The sequence below is a fragment of the Dipodomys spectabilis genome, unplaced genomic scaffold, assembly GCF_019054845.1.
Source record: "Dipodomys spectabilis isolate Male_0828 unplaced genomic scaffold, ASM1905484v1 ptg000394l, whole genome shotgun sequence".
In the NCBI taxonomy this organism is placed as follows: Eukaryota; Metazoa; Chordata; class Mammalia; order Rodentia; family Heteromyidae; genus Dipodomys; species Dipodomys spectabilis.
This window is the reverse complement of record NW_024871071.1, coordinates 582,491-603,225: the sequence shown is the minus strand read 5'-3', so window position 1 is coordinate 603,225 and position 20,735 is coordinate 582,491. Positions and strand designations below refer to the sequence as shown.

The 20,735-nt window shown below is 35.5% G+C and overlaps 1 protein-coding gene across 1 annotated transcript in view; it reads right to left on the bottom strand.

The window, feature by feature from the left end:
• The window catches only part of Itfg1 (integrin alpha FG-GAP repeat containing 1), a 205,113-nt gene that overhangs the window by 168,928 nt on the left and 15,450 nt on the right, over positions 1 to 20,735 (bottom strand). Inside the window, exon 6 of the mRNA XM_042667371.1 lies at positions 18,200 to 18,294. Within this exon, the coding sequence (XP_042523305.1) occupies positions 18,200 to 18,294 (95 nt within the window). The remainder of the gene's footprint in view (positions 1 to 18,199; positions 18,295 to 20,735) is intronic.

The window sequence follows — 20,735 nt, the reverse complement described above, 5'->3', positions numbered from 1 at the left end:
GAGTTTCAAATAATTACTAAAATTCTTGATTTCAATGTCAAAAAAGTTGAGTTTCAAGAATATCCATCCATTTGTACAGAAAAGTAAAGTAATATTGCCTTGTTTCTTTCATCAGCAATATGCAATCCTGGATATCAGATTAAGAACACATCTATATTCAGAATGCAAGATGAAGAAATATCAAACCGTGCAACACTATCTGCAACTAAATGTCATATCAGTTTCTTGGTAAAAGAGAGAGCCTAATGTTTTAAACATCTAATCACACAATTTACAAAACTACCCAGATATCCAAAGGATATATTTACTTCACCTATACTTTGTAGTAGTAGAAAACATTCAACTGTCCCATTTCATTTTCTTAAGAATACTAGGGCGAGGGAGGTTGGGAAAGTTTATATTTGCCTTAGAAGAAATCTGACTCTGTAGCTACTCAGAGCAAATATATTGCTGAATACCAAAATGGAGTAAGTACAGTTGCTAGCTATTTCCAAAATGTGTACTAATTTTTCTCCAAGGACAGAAGAAAGCAAGACTAAACTTCTGAAACACTATAAGAAGAGAATATAGTTGAGAATGATGCTTATGGAGTTGGTTTTACAAGGTAAGAGTAGAAGTGCTAAGGAGTGATCCTCAAGCTCAGGAATGTGTAAGGTAGGGGATGGTTGTCCTTACTATGCACTGGAAACACCATGATAATAAGACAGGAGATGGGTAAGCAAAGAGAAATTAGTAACAAATATGAGAAGAAACAAAAGTTGAGATAAAGGTTGAGAACAAGTATGGTACAGAGATTGATAGGTCACCTGGCAAAGCAATTGTTCCTAACTAGGGGCTATTCTATTTTTTAGGAAACATTGGGCAATGTCTAGAGACAGTTTGGATGCTACTGGTATTTAGAAAACAGAGGCAATAGTGAGCCAGAAAATTACAGGAAAGCTTCCCTAGCGGAAACAAAAAAAGTTATGAATTTAAAAATAATGTTCATTATCAGGTATTTAGGGGGAAAAAAGAAAAAGAACAAAAACTAAAACACAACAATAAGAACTATACAGTTAGGCTAGCAAAGAAAACTAAAACAAATAAAAATAATAACAAAGACAAATACAATAACAAAAACTTATATAATACAAAGTATGTGTTTTAGGTAGTTAGACATAAGTAAGTAAATACACAGCCAGCCAGTCGGCCAGCCAGCCATCTCTGCATGGTGTAGGAAACACTGTTCACATAGCCAAACAATGGAATCAGCCAAGGTGTCAAAATAATAGATGAATAAAGAAGATATGGTATGTGTGTGTGTGTATGTGTATGAATGTGTGTGTGTGCTTGCACTATGAAATTATACAGCTATGAAGAAAAATGAAATGTCATTTTTGTGAAAATGGATGCAACTGGAGGACAGCATATTGAGACATGACAAGCTCAAAAAAAGAAGATAACATGTTTCACTTAAAAATGGGAGGTAGATCTAAAAGATAAACCTGTCCATGGACATATACATATGGGTATATCCCTATATGAAAAATTATATATATATATATATATATATATATATATATATATATGTGTGTGTGTGTGTGTGTGTGGTTAAAACCAGATCATGAATTTAACTAGGCATTATTTGGCAGAAGGGGAAGGAGGAAGGAAAAAGAATGAATAATTTTGAAATATATCACAAGTATATATAAAAACAGCTTAAAGAATCTCAATATAATCTATTGATTGACAGGAGTGGGGGGATGAAGAAAGAGAAACAGTTGAGGAAAGGGTACTGGTCTCTTTGTTGTTTGGCTAATAGGAGGATGAAAAAAATTGAATATGGTCAAGGTAGATTATACCTACGAATATAAAATAATGAAAGTTGTTGAAATTGTCTTGGGAAGTATGTAAGGAGTGAATAGGGGGTGGGGTTGATTGGAATATATTCTAAATACTCTTGGAATGTTAATTAAATCTCTTCTCTGTATAATTAATGTAAAAAGGCAAAGACTAGAGTTGGTAAATGGTAAACGTTTTTATAATGCACGGTGAATCTCCCCACTACAAAGAATTATCCAACTGAAAATACCAATAGAGCAACAGTTAAAAAAAACTCTGAAGCAGAAACATAACAAATCGAAGAAAGGATGGATAAATGGAACTGCATTAAACTGCAGAGCTTCTGCAGGGCAAAGGACATAGCTGGCAAGATCAACAGAAAGCCCATGGACTGGAAGAAGATCTTTACTAGCCATACAACAGACAAGGGCCTCATGTCTAAAATATACCTACAGCTCAAGGAATTAAATTTCCCAAAAACAAACCACAAAGAAACAGCCATCCCATTAAAAAGAGGGCTAACGACCTTAAAAGAGACCTCTCTGAAGAGGAAATGGGAGAGATACATGAAGAATGGCTCAACATCTCTGGCTATAAAAAAATGCACATCAAAACAACATTGAGATTCTACCTTACACCAGTTAGAATGGACATAATCGAGAAATCTTGCAACAGATGCTGGCAGGGATGTGGACAAAGAGGAATGCTATTACACTGTTGGTAGGAGTGCTAACTTATTCAACCACTGTGGAAAGCAATGTGGAGGTACCTCAAAAGACTAAATATAGGTCTCCCCTATGACAATGAAATCCTACTCCTGGGAATTTACCCAAATGACCACAATCAAGGATATACTAAACCTACCACATTCACTGCCTTATTTACTATAGCTAAGATATGGAACCAACCCAGATGCCGCTCAGTGGATCAAGAAAATGTGGAAAATATACACATGGAATTCTATGCTTCAATTAGAAAGAATAACATTTCTGTGGGCTTTCTATTGATCTTACTAGCTACGTCCTTTGGCATGCAGAAGCTCTGCAGTTTCATGCAATCCCATTTGTCCAACCTTTCTTTGATTTGTTATATTTCTGGATCTTTATTAAGAAAATTTCGACCTCTGCCAAGGAACCCTAGAGTTTCTCCTATTCCTGTAATATTTTTAGGGTGTCTGCTTTGACTTTGAGGTCTTTGATTCATTTGAATCCATTTGGAATTGATTCTGGTGCAGGGTTTTTCAAGGATCTCTTTATCCTAGAAAATATACTCTAGTTTTTTTTTTAAAAAGTAAATGTTGCATAAATAGGCTTTACATATGACTGGAGTCTACTGACCATTTGTCATTTTACAAACACTTCTAAGCATACCCTTAATCACACTTCAATGCTTTATTGAAGTCTCATTTCCTTAATTGAATAGTAAGGCTGTGAATGAGAAACAGCTGACCAGGCACACACAGTAGGATGAAATTTAGGTATAAGCTAAGGTCACTTAAATTTTTTTAAACTGTGTGCACTTGAGAACTAACACAATATTATGATACACACACACACACACACACACACACATACACACACACACACACACACACACACACACACACACCCCTCATATGAACATATCCATCATCTTCGATTCTCCCCCATGGAAAGAGATTAATATCTCCTATCTATAACCTTAATGTTATACATTAGATCTTTTAGTTTGTTCATCCTACATATCTGAGATTTTTTTTGTACCTTTGATACATATTTCCTGGTTTTGTCTGGTAACTACTGTTTTAATCTCTCTGGATATTTTACTTTTCTTTTGAAATTTCACATGTAGATCAGGTTAAATATTTTTATTTTTGTGTCTTGCTTATTTCATTTCATATAATGCTTTCTCAGTTCATCCTCAAATGGCAGTATCTTTTTTGACCTTTGAAAAATACAGTTCGAGATATGCAGTACAATTTTTCTCATCATTCATTTGTTGATATATCTTGAAATATATCCTGTGAATGATGTAATGAACTCAAGAGTGTAGATATCTTTATTTGGTGGTTATTTCACTTCTCTTTTGCCATGTGCCTATTGGAGGAAAGGCTGTAAGATACTACAATTCAATTCCTCCCTCCCCGCTGCTTTTTAAAGTGAACCTCCATAGTGTTTTCTATAAGGATTGCATCAATCTACATTCTTATCAATAGGGTAAAAGAATTTTTTTTCTCTAATCTTGACAATACTTGTTACCTCTTGTCTCTCCATAGTAGTTATCCTAATAGGTGTAACATGGTATCTCACAGTAGTTTTGGTTTGTTTTTCCTTAAGCTAATTAGTGATGCAGAGTATCTTTTCATATACCTGTTGTTTATTTTTATGTTGTCTTTGGAAAAATGTGCATTCAGGTCATATGAACACTTGCTATTCTATGTTTCTTTGTTAATCATTTGTATGGATTGATTATAAATTGTTATAGTAACCCTTTATTGTGTATGTGGTTTACATTTTTTTCCTAACCCACAGTTTCCCTTCCTTTTGTAGTACTGCCGTTTGAACTTAGGGCTTCGTTATTGCTAGATAGATGCTTTAATCACATGAGCTGTTATTTCATTTTTAACAGCTTGTCACTCATACCCTTCAATTACTAAAAATAGAGAAAATGTGAAAAACAATAATTTCCCTTTTGTATTCTAGTAAAGACTAACAAAAAACAATGGAATGTTAATAAGCATGAGATAGAAAAAGAAAAACACACCTGAATTAGTACAAAAGTTATCTAAATTCTTTTGAAAAAAATGGGTGGTAAACTGTACTGGTTAGATTTGGGAAAGTCTCCAGAGCTCTGATATGAGGGACTAACCTTGTTTAATCATTCTAACCTTTTCTTTTCAATAAAGGAATCACTACTAATACTTCAAACTTCTAAGTTTACCACTTTTCAAAGTTGCTCTATATGTTTGTTCACTTTACTCAGAAGTTACTTTTGATAATGATAACTTAAAAGCCTGAACATAATCAAGGCAAATATTAAGTTTGCTTAAGTTGTAGTTGTTGTTCTCTTCCAAAAAATAAGACATCCAACAGATCACCAAGGTAATAATGCTCAGATCTTTTCTGAAAGGTGAATGATTTATTCTGCTGGCAGGCATTCTGTTGAGAATAACCAGAGTGTCAAAGTATCATTTATTCCTTTTCCACAGTACCAAATATGACATTGAAGAACCAATATTATTCCACCAGTTCTGTCTATACTCGGGAAAGCTTTTTCATCAGACAATGTTTCAGTGAATTCTCCAAACCATATGCATGGATTAGGCTAGATAAAACCCACAAATGGAAAAATCTTCCACAACATGATGGGGAGTAGGAAGTCTTCCTGTACTTAACTGATCCAAAAAAGTGCTCTATTCTCTTTACAGATCACAGTTTGAGAGTTAAATGTACTGTCAGAATGAATAAGAGTAAAAATATGCTACCAAGGTGCAAAAAAATTAATTGGTATCATCTATTAATAGATAATAAATTCAGTGAAAATGAGAAAAACAACTAAATGGAGCAATAATATTAAATTAACAGTTTACTTCCCTTCTTTAAGAATACTTGAAGCAAGGCATAGTGATGAATGTTTAGTCCTAGCTACAGTATTAAAGAAGTAGAGACAGGAGGATTGCAGTATGAAATCAGACAGATCAAAGTTACCCACTCTTTCACAAACAGGCTGGTTAAAGAGTAATCTCATCTGCTTTTCTGCTACAACAGGAAACAGATTTCAGGAAGACATCTTGGAAACAGAGACTGGACCTAGCCAGCAAACAAACCTGTAAGCACCTTGACACTGGAGTTCCCAGAACTGAGAAATGGGATTTGTTTCTTTATCAACTACCCAGTCTCTCATATTGTTTTACATACTCAAAAAGTATCTTTCTGTGCTACCTAACATTTATATTTCATTCATATGCTAAAAAACAAACACCCCCCACCCCAAGTTTTGTATAATGGTTCATACCTGTATACTCAACTAGTAGGTGGGCAAAAATAGAGGTGTTTTAGTTTGCAAAAATTTGACAGCCTATCTTAAAAGACAGTAAAAGCAAAATAAGAATGGATGTGTATACTTGTGTAGCAAGTGCAAGGTCCTGAGTTCAAGCCCCAGTACCAAAACCAACTTGTAAAGCTTGACATGTTGATCTACACCTGTAATACTTTAGAAGATGGAGGCAGGATAATTATACATTAAAGGACAGCCTAGGCTACACAGTAAGATCATTTCTCAACCTTATATATCTATTGCCCCAATAAAAGGACACTTGAAGAGCAAGACATTTAGAGATAGCAGTTTTCATAATCTGTTTTCAGCTACGATAAACTCTCCCTTCCATTTCATGCAGTATTTATTTATAAGGTACATTTCAAAATATACCATACTTGGCTTCATAGTTCCCTGTAACAAGTGAAGATTTTTGTTTTACTTCATGTGATAATTAAACTTTTGTCTAACTGGGAAATCAGTCAACTTTTTCAGGGACTGAAGCATAATAACATGTCTTGGGCCTCTAGATAGTAATTAAGTAATCTCTGTCAGTAGGTTCATATATTCCTTTAAGTATGCTTTTATTGTCAAAAACAAAAACTGAATGTTTTTCTCATCCTATATGTTCATGAAGCAGGACAGAATTAAATGATGGCTAATCTTTATTATATACTTCTCTAGCAATACTCTTAATATTTTGCCAGTGTTCTTTTCAACCTCATTTCTCTCTCTTTCTTTCTCTCCCTTTCCCTTCTGGTCTACCCCCCACTCCTCCTGTCTCTTGGTAGTACTTGGGTTTCAATTCAGGGCCTTCTACTTGCTAGAGCCACATAGAGCCACATTCCCAGATGTTAAGTATTCTTTCACTTGATTCCTTATAACATTTGATTCCTTATTGACAGCCTTATTTTCACAGATGAAATGCTTGGAGCTGAGGCCATACTTGTATTCATTTGGTTAGTAATACAACTAAGGCAGGAATCCAGATCCATTCAACTTGGAGCTTATATTCTTAATCATATGGCTTTACTCTCTTCCTCTCTCCTCTCTCTCCCTGCCTCTTCCCTATTCATTCTTTCCTTCCTCATCCCTCCTCTCTCTTACTCTCACTTTTCTCTTCATCATGTCTGTCTGTCTGTCTGTCTGTCTGTCTGTCTCTCTCTCTCTCTATATATATATATCACTAGGCTCTGCACTATATCATGAACTGTAGTTATAGCTAAATGGTGAATAGCTAAATGGCAGAGTCATTTTCTCGAGGAGCAGACATTGTAATTGTACTAGGGCACAAAGACAAGAACTTAAGCAAGTATAAGCAGGGAATTGGCCATTACTTTAGGAATAAAGTAGTCTTTCCAGATTACAGGTTCCAGTTCAGACCTAAGCACATGTAAAAGGCAGGTGAAAGCACACAGGGGAGCCAAAGTTTAGGGTAGGTAGAGGAAATAGCATGTAAGGTTTGTCTGTCAATAGCACAGAGAAGAGATGGGAGTAGAGAGGGTTAAGAGCTGGAGAACCAGCCAGGCAGAGAATAAACCAAGAAGTGCCTTGTGTATCATGAAAAGGAACATGGACTTCTCTCTGCTGTTTGAAGGGGTATTACACAGAGACTGCAAGCAAGGGTGTAATAAAATCAGATTTGCAATTCAGAGGTTAGGATACTACCTCCAGACTGGACTAGAGAAAAAGATGAAGGCTAAGACCAGTTAGGAGATGATATACATATATATATATGTATATATACATATACACATATACATATCTATCTATCTATCTATCTATCTATCTATCTATCTATCTATCTATCTATCTATCTATCTATCTATCTATCTATAGAGAGAGAGGTAGTTGCAATGGAATCCACAGTGATGGTTTCAAAATTGTTTTAGGAGATGACATTCCTAAAGATCTGAACTGATTAGACATGGTGAGCCAGACAAAAGGGGATAAAGAATAATAGTAGAAAATGGCTTGAGAGCTGAAAAAAATGATCATTAATACCATTCAGATAGGAAACAAAGGAAGAAGAGGCTTGGAGGGAAAAATAATATGACTTATTTTGAATATGAACTAGAAATGCCTGTGACTTTCAAGAACAGTAAAATCCATCTGAAGATAGGTCATGTAAATTCAGGAGTTGGTGGTGTAATATTGTAACTAATGTGAATATCAACAGAATGTTTAGGATAAAAGATGAAGAGGGCTAAGTAGAAAGTCCTGAGGTTTACCCATATAACAGAAAAGGAGCTCACAGAAGATCCTGAAAAGAAAAAGAACCAGGTTTTGCAGTGGTCAAATAAATCAAGTATTATGAGGACACACACACACACACACACACACACACACACACACACACACACACACACACAAACACACGCGCGAGCGCAAGTGCTAAGAGGTTAAAGAAGAACCAGGACAGAAAGTTGGGATCATGAGTTTTGTGTGCTAAGGATTAGCTCTGTTCATAGGATTGGGTGCCTGAAAAGAGATGAAGGTGATAGAAGTATTGAACTATAGTTAAATGGAACAGTTAAAGATTAAAATTATTTGGGAAAATGATCTATAGAAAGCATTGCAATTAGCTCCATTAAACAAAATGTTAAGTAACACACAGCTACTTTAAAGCTAATTCTTGTAATTTTTTCATGTAATACCTTACGTATATGTTTCTTCATGACTCAGATGATACTTCACAGTAGCACAGTTACTTATTTTTTTTCCCCCCCTAAGGGCTGCATGCAAACTCCACAAAGGTAAGGATAGTCAATTTTCTTCACAAAGGCACATGATAACGATTTAGTTTGTACAATGTTTTCATGGTCTATGGCCTTACATTGAGGTCTTTGATCCATTTTGAATTGATTCTGGTGTGAGATTCTATCTCACTCAACTTAGAATGGCCATTATTAAGAAAACTAACAATAACAAATGGTGGTGTGGATGTGGCCAAAAGGAAACTCTATTACACTGTTGGTGGGGATGTACACTTGTTCAACCATTCGTGAAAGCAGTATGGAGGTTCCTGAAAAGACTAAATATAGAGCAATTCCACTCCTGGGCATTTATTAACAACACAAATAAGGCCACACTAAAGCTACCAGCATAACCACGTTCATTGGAGCATTGTTTATCATAGCCAAAATATAGAATCCAACCCAGATGTTCTTCAGTGGACTAATGGATCAAGAAAATATGGTATGTATATGCAATGGACTTCTGTTCATCCATCAGAAAGAATGATATTGTACCATTGGTAAAGAAATAGACAGAAAAAATTTTATTGAGCCAAGTAAGCTAGACCCAGAGAAACATAGGTTACATGTTTTCCCTCAGTTGTGGTAGCTAGAATGTGCCTATAAATCTATAAGTAAACACACTGGATGTTAACACATTGGGACATGATAAATTATACAGGTCTCTAGGCATTCATACAGAGTGAGACCAAAGGAGGATATTTTTAGGAGAGGAATACAAAGGCACAATAGCTATGTGCATCTGATCATCTGTTGAAATGAACTCCAGGAAATGGAAACAAGAGGCTTACTTCTTTGTTGTTTTTATTTTCTTTCCTTTTGTCTTGTTTATCTGTCTTTGGTAGGGTAAGGGGGTAGACACAGAAATGGTGGGACAATGGGTGAACAAATGCAGCAGTGATACTCACTAGACACTAGGTTGAAAATGAACTATACAACTTGTGGGTAGGGACAGGAGGGAAAAACAGAGAGCAAGGAAGGGGTGACATTGTTCAAAAAGAAATGTGTTCTTTATCTGACTTAATTAACTGTAACCCCTAGGTACCTTTACAATAAAAATAAAAATGTATTAAAAAACATGGTGTCTATGTTTCTTTGGGTATGGCTTACTTAATATGATTTTTTTCCCAAGTCTTTCCATTTCCTTACGAATGGGCCATGTCATTCTTTCTGATGGAAGCACAGAATTTCATTGTGTAATATGTATACCACATTTTCTTGATCCATTCAATTACTGAGGACCATCTGAGTGGGCTCCATATCTTAGCTATGGTATGCTACATGAACATAGCTGTGCTGGTAGCTTTAGTGTGGCCTTGTTTGTGTTCTTTTGGGTAAATGCCCAGCCATGAGATTGATGGATTATAGGGGCATTCTATGTTTATTCTTTTGACGAACCTACATACTGGTTTCCAGAGTGGTTGAACCACCTTACATGTCCACTAATAGTGTAGCAGCATCCCTTTTGGCCACATTATGCCGGCATCTACTGTTATTTGTTTTCTTGATAATGGGCATTCTAACTGGGGAGAGGTGGAATCTCAATGTAGTTTTGATTTGCATTTCTTTTATGGCCAGAGATGTTGAACATTCTTTCATATGTCTATTGGCTATTCTTAATTCCTCTCTAGAGAAGTCTCTAATTCTTTAGCCCAGTTATTAATGGATGGTTGCTTCTTTGAGGATTTGTTACGGGGGGATTTAATATTTTGAGCTCTGGGTATATTTTGATGTGAGGCTCTTGTCTGTTATATAGCTAGTAAAGATCTTCTCACAATCTGTGGGCTTTCTACTTATCTTGCTAGCTATGTCCTTTGCCATTCTAAGGTTCTGCCATTTAATGCAATCCCATCTATCCACCATTTCTTTGATTTGTTGTGATTATGGATCATAATTTAGGAAGTTTCAGTGTGTGCCAAGGAGTCCTAGTATATCCCCTATCTCTTCCTGTACTATTTTCAGGGTATCTGCTCTTATCTCAAGTCTTTGACCCATTTGGAGTTGATTCTGGTGTAGGGTGCTATATAAGGATCTAACTTTAGTTTTCTACATGTATATAGCCAATTCTGTCAGGACCATTTGCTGAAGAGGCTTTCTTCCATCTGATAATTTTGGCTCCCTTATCAAAGATTAGGTGGCCATAGGTCTGTGGGATCATGTCTGGGTCTTCTATTCCATTGGTCCTCAGGCCTATTCACGTACTAGTACCAAGCTGTTTTTCTAACTATAGCTTTATAATAGAGTTTGAAGTTTGGTATTGATATTCCTCCAGCACTGTTTTTCCTGCTAAGGACTGTTTTTGCTATTCGTGGTCTTCTATTATTCTATATGAATTTTTGGATTCTATCTTCTACTTCATTAAAGAATGTTGTTGGTATATTGATGGGTATTACACTGAATTTGTAGATAGCTTTGGGCAGTGTTGACATTTTCAAGATATTAATTCTCCAATCTAGGAGCATTTAAGGAAGGTGTTCCACTTCCTGAAATCTGCTTTAATGTCCTTTTTTTGGTTTTTAAAGTTTTCATCATAGAAGTCCTTCACTTCTTGGTTAATTCCTAGGTATTTTATTTTGGGGGGGGGGGAAGGAGCTATTATAGTTGCTTTTCTGATTTCAACCTCTTTTGAAAGCTATTGATTTTTATGGATTAATTTTATACCCTGCTACTTTGCCAAAGTTTCGGATCAACTTGGGAGACGAGTCTATGGGGTTCTTTAAATACAGGATCATGTCATTCGCAAAGAGGGAGAATTTTACTTCTTCTTTCCCTATTTGGATCCCCTTTATGTTTGTCTCTTATTGCTTTGGCTAGGAATTCCAATACAATATTGAAAAGAAGTGGAGGGAAAGGACATCCTTGTCTCATTCCTGATTTTAGAGGAAATGGTTGTAACTTTTCAACATTAAGTAAAATGCGGGCTGTAGGTTTGTCACATAGAGCAAAGAAACATAGGCTCCAGGGTTTCCCTCATTTGTCATAATTAGTATATGTCTACGATAGTCGTAGCAGAGAAACACAAAACCACAAGAACTATATACATATGACCATAATTAAAAGATCCTAATCAAGATGATCTCCAAAATATGCAAAGAAGTTTGTTTTCTTTTTTGTTGTTTTTAATGTACTGTGTGGAGTTATTTCTTTTTGTTTTTCCTTCTTTGCTTTATCCCCTGTTGTCACTGTTTACGATTTAGGTACCCTGTGTCTTACATATACATTTATCAGATTTGGGGAAGGGGAATAACAAAATGGTGAGACAAAGGATAAAGGGTGAACCAATGCAACAGTGACTCACAAGGCACTACATTGGAAATTGAACTTTACATCTTGGGTGTGGCAGGAGTCAGGGGGGAAGGGAAAGTGGGAGAAAAACTAGAGAGGGGGGAACAATGTTTGATAAGAAATGTACTTATTGCCTTACTTATATAACTGTAACCCCCTTGTACAACACCTTTACACTAAAGCTCTGAGCCTTTAATACTAGCTACTTAGAAGGCAAAGGTTAGGGGGAATCATAGTTGAAAGTCTAGACATAAAAGTTCCTGTTATGCCACCTACAGAGGAAGCACAAAGAGCTGCACTGCAACCCAGATTGGCCGATATCTTCTTCTTCTTCTTTTTTTTTTGTCAGTCGTGGGGCTTGAACTCTGTCTGGGCTTGGGTGTTGTCCCTGCGCTCTTCAGCTAAGGCGAGCACTCTACGGCTTGAGCCACAGCACCACTTCCGGTTTTCCAGTAGTTTATTGGAGATAAGAGTCTCATGGACTTTCCTGCCAGGGCTGGCTTTGAACCGAGATCCTCATATCTCAGCCTCCTGAGGATTACAGGTGTGAGCAACTGGCGCCCTGCAAGGCCTGTATGTTCTATATTATTATATGGGGTTATATTTGAGATACGGTCTCAATGTAAACAGGGAATAGAGAAGTGGTTCAAGTGGTATTGCACTTGTTTGGAAAGTTCATGGTCCTTATTTCAATCTTCAGTACTATCAAAGTACAAATAACATCCCCCCCCCAAAAAAAACCACCAACAAAAACTAGCAGGCAAGCCTATATTTAGGTTGAGAGGCTATAGAAAAATAACCACTAACTGGATACATAAACTTTGAATGCATTCTCAAGAGGAAAAAGCCATTATAAATGATAACTTTTAGGATAACTGGGAGCATGTTATTAGATGGTATTAAAAAATTACATTTAGGGGCTGGGAAGTTGGCTCAGTGGTAGAGCGCTTGCCTTGTATGCCTGAGGCCCTGGGTTCGATTCCTCAGCACCACATAAGCAAAAAGAAAAAAGCTGGAAGTGGTACTGTGGCTCAAGTGGTAGAGGGCTAGCCTTGAGCTGAAGAGCTGAGGGATAGCGCCCAGGCCCAGAGTTCAGGCCCCATGACCGGACCCCCCCCCAAAAAAAAAAATTACATTTAGATGTAATACTGGTATTATGGTTGCCTAAGAGTACATACTTATTATTTAGAAATACATGCTCAACTGTTTACAGGTAAGGTTTCAGGATACCCCAATCCAACTGGCAACATTTCACGGTGAAAAAAAACCAGATTTTGATCTCCTCCTTTCCATGTTCTCTTCTCTCTGATAGAGTTTTTACATTTCTATATAGTGCTTACAATATTTGTTATCATAAAGACTATGACAGTTGTGTAAAGTGTACAGTAAACTGAACATATGGAGCCAGAATATCTTTTAACTTTCATGACATAACTTTGGGGAAGGTACTAATATCTGTAATTTGACTAAATATACATGTATACACACACATATTTACACACTAGTGTAATAGATAAGCATGTTACATAAAGCTGTTGTGAGGAACAAGTGAATGTATACAAAAAACTAACAACAGGGTCAAGCTTATCTAACTATTCCAATTGGTATTATCACTTACTCCCAACAATACTTTAGATAAAGATGAAAACATAGTAACAAATTCAATGTTTTGTTAGACATTTTTGGGGTAGACATCTTTCAGGCCTTCAGTTCTCACATCCCTCAGTTCTCATATCTATGAAATAAGAATGAACAGAGTGGTATTTCTGTTTCTCTACAAGGTGTTTCATAATAAGTGTGTGAATATTAAGAAGTTATAGTGATGAAACATCTTCTATTGCTTTGTTTCCCATAGTGTTCCATTCTTAACAGAGAATATAAGTGATAATATCAGAAACAAATGCAATTCTTAGAAAACAGGTCTGTTTATCTTTGCTGATAAAGATCAGCTATTATTTAGACTAGAATTCGAATCACTTCAAACTGAATCTATATAAAAGTGATTTATAAGAGAACCTTATGATATTTTAAGGTTAGAGTAGTTTAATTTGTATTTTTAGAAAAATGAACACAAGTCTTTAAAAAAAAAATCTCCTTCCTATGTATCTGGTTAGATAAGATTTTTCAGAGACTTTTACAAAATTTGTAAACTTTGTATTGTCTTCCTGAGAAGTGTCTTCTGAAATTTCTGAAAGACACTTCAATTATATATATTTTATCTTATCCAACCATGCACTGATTTTATCAAGAACTTTCTTCATTAGGTATTAAATCTTTAGCTGAAATACATGTACCAACTGGGGATAATTTGAGCATGTAAATATAAACTAGCCCAAGTTATGGTCAGTTTATGGTCTTCATGGTAGTTTGAAGCCAACCTAGGTAGAAGTCTGAGACATTCTAATCCCCAATTAATCATCAAAAGCCAGAAGTAGAGCCATGGTTCAAGTAAAAAAGCTAATAAACAATGTTTAAATGTTGTAATAAATTTCACATGTAAATGGGACCTTTCATTTATGGTAAGCCTAATAGGGAGATTGGATTGGGAGGATCTCTGTCTGAGGCTAGCCTTGGGCTTTCCATTTTTGCCTAGGCTGATATCACACCATAATCCTGCACATGACTGTGTGTAGCTAGAATCAGAGATGCTTCTTCCTATCCTCTCCTCATCCCTAGCTTGCTGATTGAGATGCAGTCTTGTTAACTTTTTGCCTAGGCTGGCCACAAACCAATCTCTGCCTCCAGAGTTACTTAGGTTTTCAGATGTCTAATGTTAAAAGCAATTAAGTTTCTGAATTTCCTAAGACAAGCTTTTCCTTAAAAAGCATTGGCAAATGATGGAGAAAAGGAGTAGAGAAGGAAATGGGGAAAAAGAGAGGAGAGAGGAGAGAGGAAAGAGGAGAGGGAGAGAGAGAGAGAGAGGGGGGGGGTGGTGTTTCATATGATTAGGTATATTTGGTAAGCTACACTAAAAATAACCCGTGTTTTTGCTTCTTAAAATCTCTAAATATACACCAAAAACCTAACAATTCATTATTATAGAAAATGTATGGGAAACAGACTGGTTTTAGTTTACATTGATAACATCCAGAGTATGTTTGGATTCTGAATTTTTCTGAACTTTACAAATTCTATCCTTTTAAAATTAAAAAAAAAAAAAAAACAACCTAAAACTGTATTAGGTTTTGAACCCAGGGCTTTCTGCTTGCTATACAGGTGCTTTACCATTTGGAACCACTCTTTTGTTTAGTTATTTTTCAGATAGAGTCATGTGTTTTTCTTTTGGGCTGGCCATGAACCTGGATCCTCTTACCTATGCTTCCTATATAGCTGAGATTGTGGAAGAACATTACCATGCTAAATTCATTAAGTAAGATAGAGTCTTGCTAACTTTTTGCCTGGGTTGAGCTCAAACTATGATTCTCGTGATCTTTACCTCCAAAATAGCTGGGATTACCGATATAAGCTACCAAGCTCAGCTGTAAATTGTATCTTAATGACAAATGCACTAGCAAATTCACAATCCAATCCAGAGCTAATAAGAGGTTTAAATTACATAATCTTATTTGTGCTGTTTCTCAAATAAAAATTAAGCATTTCATCAAGGAATACTTTAAAACGAAGTCTTATTACATTTAGCAGCCACCAGACTTGCTTTACCTATACACGATTAGTTTATTAAACCAAATGTTATTGCATAATCATATCAGAAGTCTTTGAAACTGGTTTAAAAATGGTAGGAATAGTGAAAAAAAAAACAACTTTTTTATCTAGCCAGTCTCAAACCTCAATGAACCTCTTGTTGACTGAAGAGATGATGACCTTTTTAAAAAAAATAGAAAATTTCAACTAATAACATACACAGAAAGATAGAAGATTTAGTGTGACACATTTTAGAAATGAAGGGCCTGACAATGGCCACCAAAGCTGCTAAAACTACTTGTGGACAGTGATGCAAAGTCAGGAAAACTGTTGATCTACCTACCCATCAATACAACATAAAGACAGAGAAAGAGAAAGTTACATTTCCTGTGTTCCTAATAAGGTAAAACAGACAGAATACCTAGATGTACACTTGCCTCACATCTTGTTGGTCCTGGTGTCTTTAAATTATTTTATAATATACATGCCGTTTAACATATATAATGATATAAATATATATATTTACTAATATTTATACCATTTACTAATTATTTTTTTTATTCTTAAACAAAATGTTTTTATTTTCTGATATATGTATGAGAAAATTACATAGAAAAATTACATAGAAAACACTCATAAGGTGTAGAGGTGGTTTCATGTACTTTTAGAGTATCCTTTCTAGATCAATGTAGATCTGCAGATAGGTATTGCATTTGAGAATAAAACAATAAAATGATTTAGCTCTAGGTAGATATTTAGTAGAGCTATATATAATCAAGATATAACATAGCATGAAGACGTTAGGGATTGCTAGAACCAAGAACCTTCGAGTTTCCAGTATGTTTGATTTTTTCCAGAATTGACCAACCTCCTGGAAGCTGATGCAGTCTAATAAACTTCTTTGCATAACTACTTAAAGAAAAAATATTCAAGCAATGAATTTTCCATAGTTACCAAAAAAAGAAGGGAACATTTTTGAAAAGCCTATACTCACATTTACTAATTATTTATATACCATTTACTAATAAAAACTCATAATGTAAAGGGAACAAAACATTAGATAACATACTATGAATTTATAAAAATGAGAATTCAAATTTGGAAATAGTAACAAAAACTAATGATGTATTTATATTCAATACTTTTCCATGTTTCCAATATTACTGACCCTTTATTATATGTTATAATATATTCATTTAACAATTTTATCCTAAAACATTAAGTTACTTAGCAAATAAACATTAAGAGTAAACAAGAATTCATAAATGAGACTGCATCAAATGAAAAAGCTTCTGCACATCAAAGGAAACAATTAGGTTGATGAAATAGCCTATAGAATAAGAGACAATCTTGGGAAGCTATTCATCTAATAAGCGATTAATATTCAGAATACAGAAACAACATGGAAAAGTAAACCCTAATGGAATTAATTACCTAATTAATAAATGGGTAAATCACATAGTTTCCAAAGAAGAAATACATAGGGCCAATGAATACATGAAGAAATGTTCAACATTATTAGCCATAAAAAAAGAAATTGAAACAACACTGATAGTTTATCTCATTCCAAATCAAAATATTTATCATCATAAAAGTAAGCAACAAATATTGGTGAGGATGTGAGGATAAAGTGACCCTTTTCCATTGCTGAAAATATAAATTAGTGCAGCCATTATGAAAATCAGTAAAACTAAACACACAAAAATCATATATATATATATATATATATATATATATATATATATATATATATATTTCTATTACCCCAGCCCAAGACATATATCTAAAGGAACATAAGTCAGAATAATTAACAATAGCAGTTACGGAATCAGCCTAGGTGCCCGTCAACTGATGAATGAATAAGGAAAACATGGTGTATATACACTATGGAGTATTAGCCATAATAAGAATGAAAATATTGTCACTTGCAGAAAAGTGGATGGCATTAGAGATCATTATGTTACCTCAAATAAGCCAGTCTCAAAACCAAATATATCTGCTAAAATAATATGTACTCTCATATACAGAATCTAGATCCACAAATACAAACAAGTAGCCAGGCACCGGTGGCTCACATCTGTGATCCTAGCTACTCAGGAGAATGAGATTTGAGGATAGTGGTTTGAAGCCAGCCTGGGCAGAGAAGTGCCCGTGAGACTCTTATCTCCAATTACCCACTCAAAAACTGGAATTGGCACTGTGGCTCAAATGGTAGAGTGAGCACAAAGAGGCTCAGGGACAGTGCCTAGGTCTTGAGTTCAAACGCCACAACATACAAACAAACAAGCAATACACTACTTAGGAGGAAGACATATGGTGGGGGAAGGGCCAATAGATTTTGATCAGGATGGTGTATTATATAAATATGTGAAAAGTTAATAAAATTCATAAATTTGTAGGACATTTTTTGTTTTTTGTTTGTGGGGCTGAACTCTGGGCATGGGCACTGTCCTTCAGCTCTTCATTTCAAGGCTTGCACCCTACTTGAGCCACAGTGCTACTTCTGGCTTTTTTCTGTTTATGTGGTGCTGAGGAATCGAATCCAGGGCCTCATGCATGCAAGGCAAGCACTCTACCACTGAGCTAACCTCCTAGCCCCATGCATGACATAACTTTAAAGTCAATAAAATTCCATAATTCTTAGGCAGATCAACCAAATATTTCACATATGTGCAACTCACCTGCTGTAAAATCTTCATTCAGATCAATAAATGCATGAGAATGTGGAATTCGCATTTTACTTTTAGTGGTCAATGCAGGATGCCATGATAAATTTCTAAAATACCAAAAAATTGTTTGGGTAAATATAAAACAAGTTTTGTTACAAAATACAAAAACATCTGCATATAAAATATTTAAATATTTGTCCTAATTTTAAAGATACATTTCATAAACCATAAAATTCCATTTTATTTTATGGAATTCAGTGGGTTTTTATACATTCACAGTGTATATCCATCATCACTATCAAAGTCCAAAACATGCTCATCACCTCAAAAAGGGAACCCATAGTCATTAATCAGAACTCATTCTCTTCCTTGTAGCTTTTAGCCATTAGTAAGCTGCTATTTCTACAGTTTCCTAATGAGGACGCTTCAATCTAAATGGAATCATACAACATGTGGCATTTTTTTGTCTGACACCTCTCATTTAGAATTGTTTTCAAGTTACCCATGTCAGCATGTATCAATGCTTCATTCTTTATATCCTGGAATAATGTATGGTATTATATGTCAGTATATTGTTTGCCTGTTGACAGACTTTGCCTTGTTTCCACTTTTTTTTTCTGTGAATACTCATGGATAAGTTTTCATGTGGACACACGTTTTTGTTGTTGTTGTTGTTTCTCTTCTCTTCTTTTCTTTTCTGTGCCAGTCATGGGGCTTGAACACAGGACTTTGGCATTGTTTCTGAATGTTTTACTCAAGGCTAATGCTCTATCACTTGAGCCACAGCTCTACTTCTGACTTTTTGGTGAGATAAGAGTCTCATGGACTTTCCTGCCTGGGCTGGTTTCAAACCTTGATTCTTAGATCTCAGCTTCCTGAATAGCTAGGAAGGATTACAGGTGGGAGTAACTTGTACCAGTTATTTTCAATTTTTATTTGTATAGATCTATGAGTGAAATTGTGGGTTCATAAGGAAACTATATGTTTATCTTTTGGGTGAAATAGTAAGCCATTTTCCAAAGTATTTCCATTATCTTATATTGTTTCTAGCAAGGCATGCAGGTTCCAGTATTTTCTTATCTTTATCAATATTCATTATTGTACATTTGTGTTAATATAGTATTAACAAAGGGTTTGATTTGCATTTTCCTGAAGACTAGTGAAAATGAGTATATTATCATATGTTTCTTACTCATATATCTTCAATGGAGAAATGTCTTCTCAAATCTTCACTAGCCATACAACGGACAAGGGTCTCATATCTAAGATATACTTGGAACTCAAAAAATTAAATCCCCCAACAACAAATCCTCAAAGAAACAACTGCCCAATAAATAAGTGGGCGAAAGACTTGAAAAGAAACTTCTCTGAAGAAGAAAGAAGGATGGCCAATGGACACATGAAGAAATGCTCAACCTCCCTAGCCATAAAAGAAATGCAAATCAAAACAACATTGAGATTCCACCTCACCCCAGTTAGAATGGCTATAATCAAGAACTCTAACAACAACAGATGCTGGAGGGGATGTGGACAGAAGGGAACCTTACTTCATTGTTGGTGGGAGTGTAAACTTGTTCAAACACTTTGGAAAACAGTATGGAGGTTCCTAAAAAGACTTCACGTAGAGCTCCCCTATGACCCAGCAATCCCACTTTTGGGCATTTACCCAAATGTTTACAAACAAGGTCACACTAAAGCTACCAGCACAACTATGTTTATTGCAGCATTATTTACCAAAGCTAAGATACGGAGCCAACCCAGATGCCCCTCAGTAGATGAATGGATCAAGAAAATGTGGTATATATACACAATGGAATTCTATGCCTCCATCAGAAAGAATGACATTGCCCCATTTGTTAGGAAATGGAAAAACTTGGAAAAAAATTATATTAAGTGAAGTAAGCCAGGCCCAAAGAAACATAGGTCCCATGGTTTCCCTTATATGCAATATCTAGTATATGTATGAGTCAAGCAGAAAAGGTCAGATAATGTGATGTTAGGAAAATGAACCCTTAGATATGTATTTTAATGCTTTTTTATTTCAAGCATTTGTTTCTAACGCATTTATAAGATTATCTCTTTGTTGCTTTGTATGTCCCTCCCCCACAGTATAACCCCTGCTTTCACTATATTTGATGTCAGTATAACTTGTGGAGGAGATGGGGAAAAACAAGTCGTTTAAGGATACAGGTGGACCTGTTGCAAAAATGAGAAGTACAAGTGGTCATGTCAAAAACGAGCTTTACAACATTGGTGGGGGGGAGGATTGGGCGGGGGGGGGGGGGGGGGGTTGGGGGGAGGCTGGGAAGGGATGTGAAGGGTAAACAAAGGAGGAGGCTGCAATGCTTGATAAGAAATATACGCATTATCCTGCCCATGTAATTGTAACCCCTCTGTACAGTATGGTCACAAAAAATAATTAAATTAAATTAAAAAAAAAAAGAAATGTCTTCTCGAGTCCTTTGCCCACTTTTAGATTTATTGTTTTATTCTTTTTCTTTTTTTCCAGTGTTGGGGCTTCAACTCAAGGCTTGAGTGTTGTCCCTGA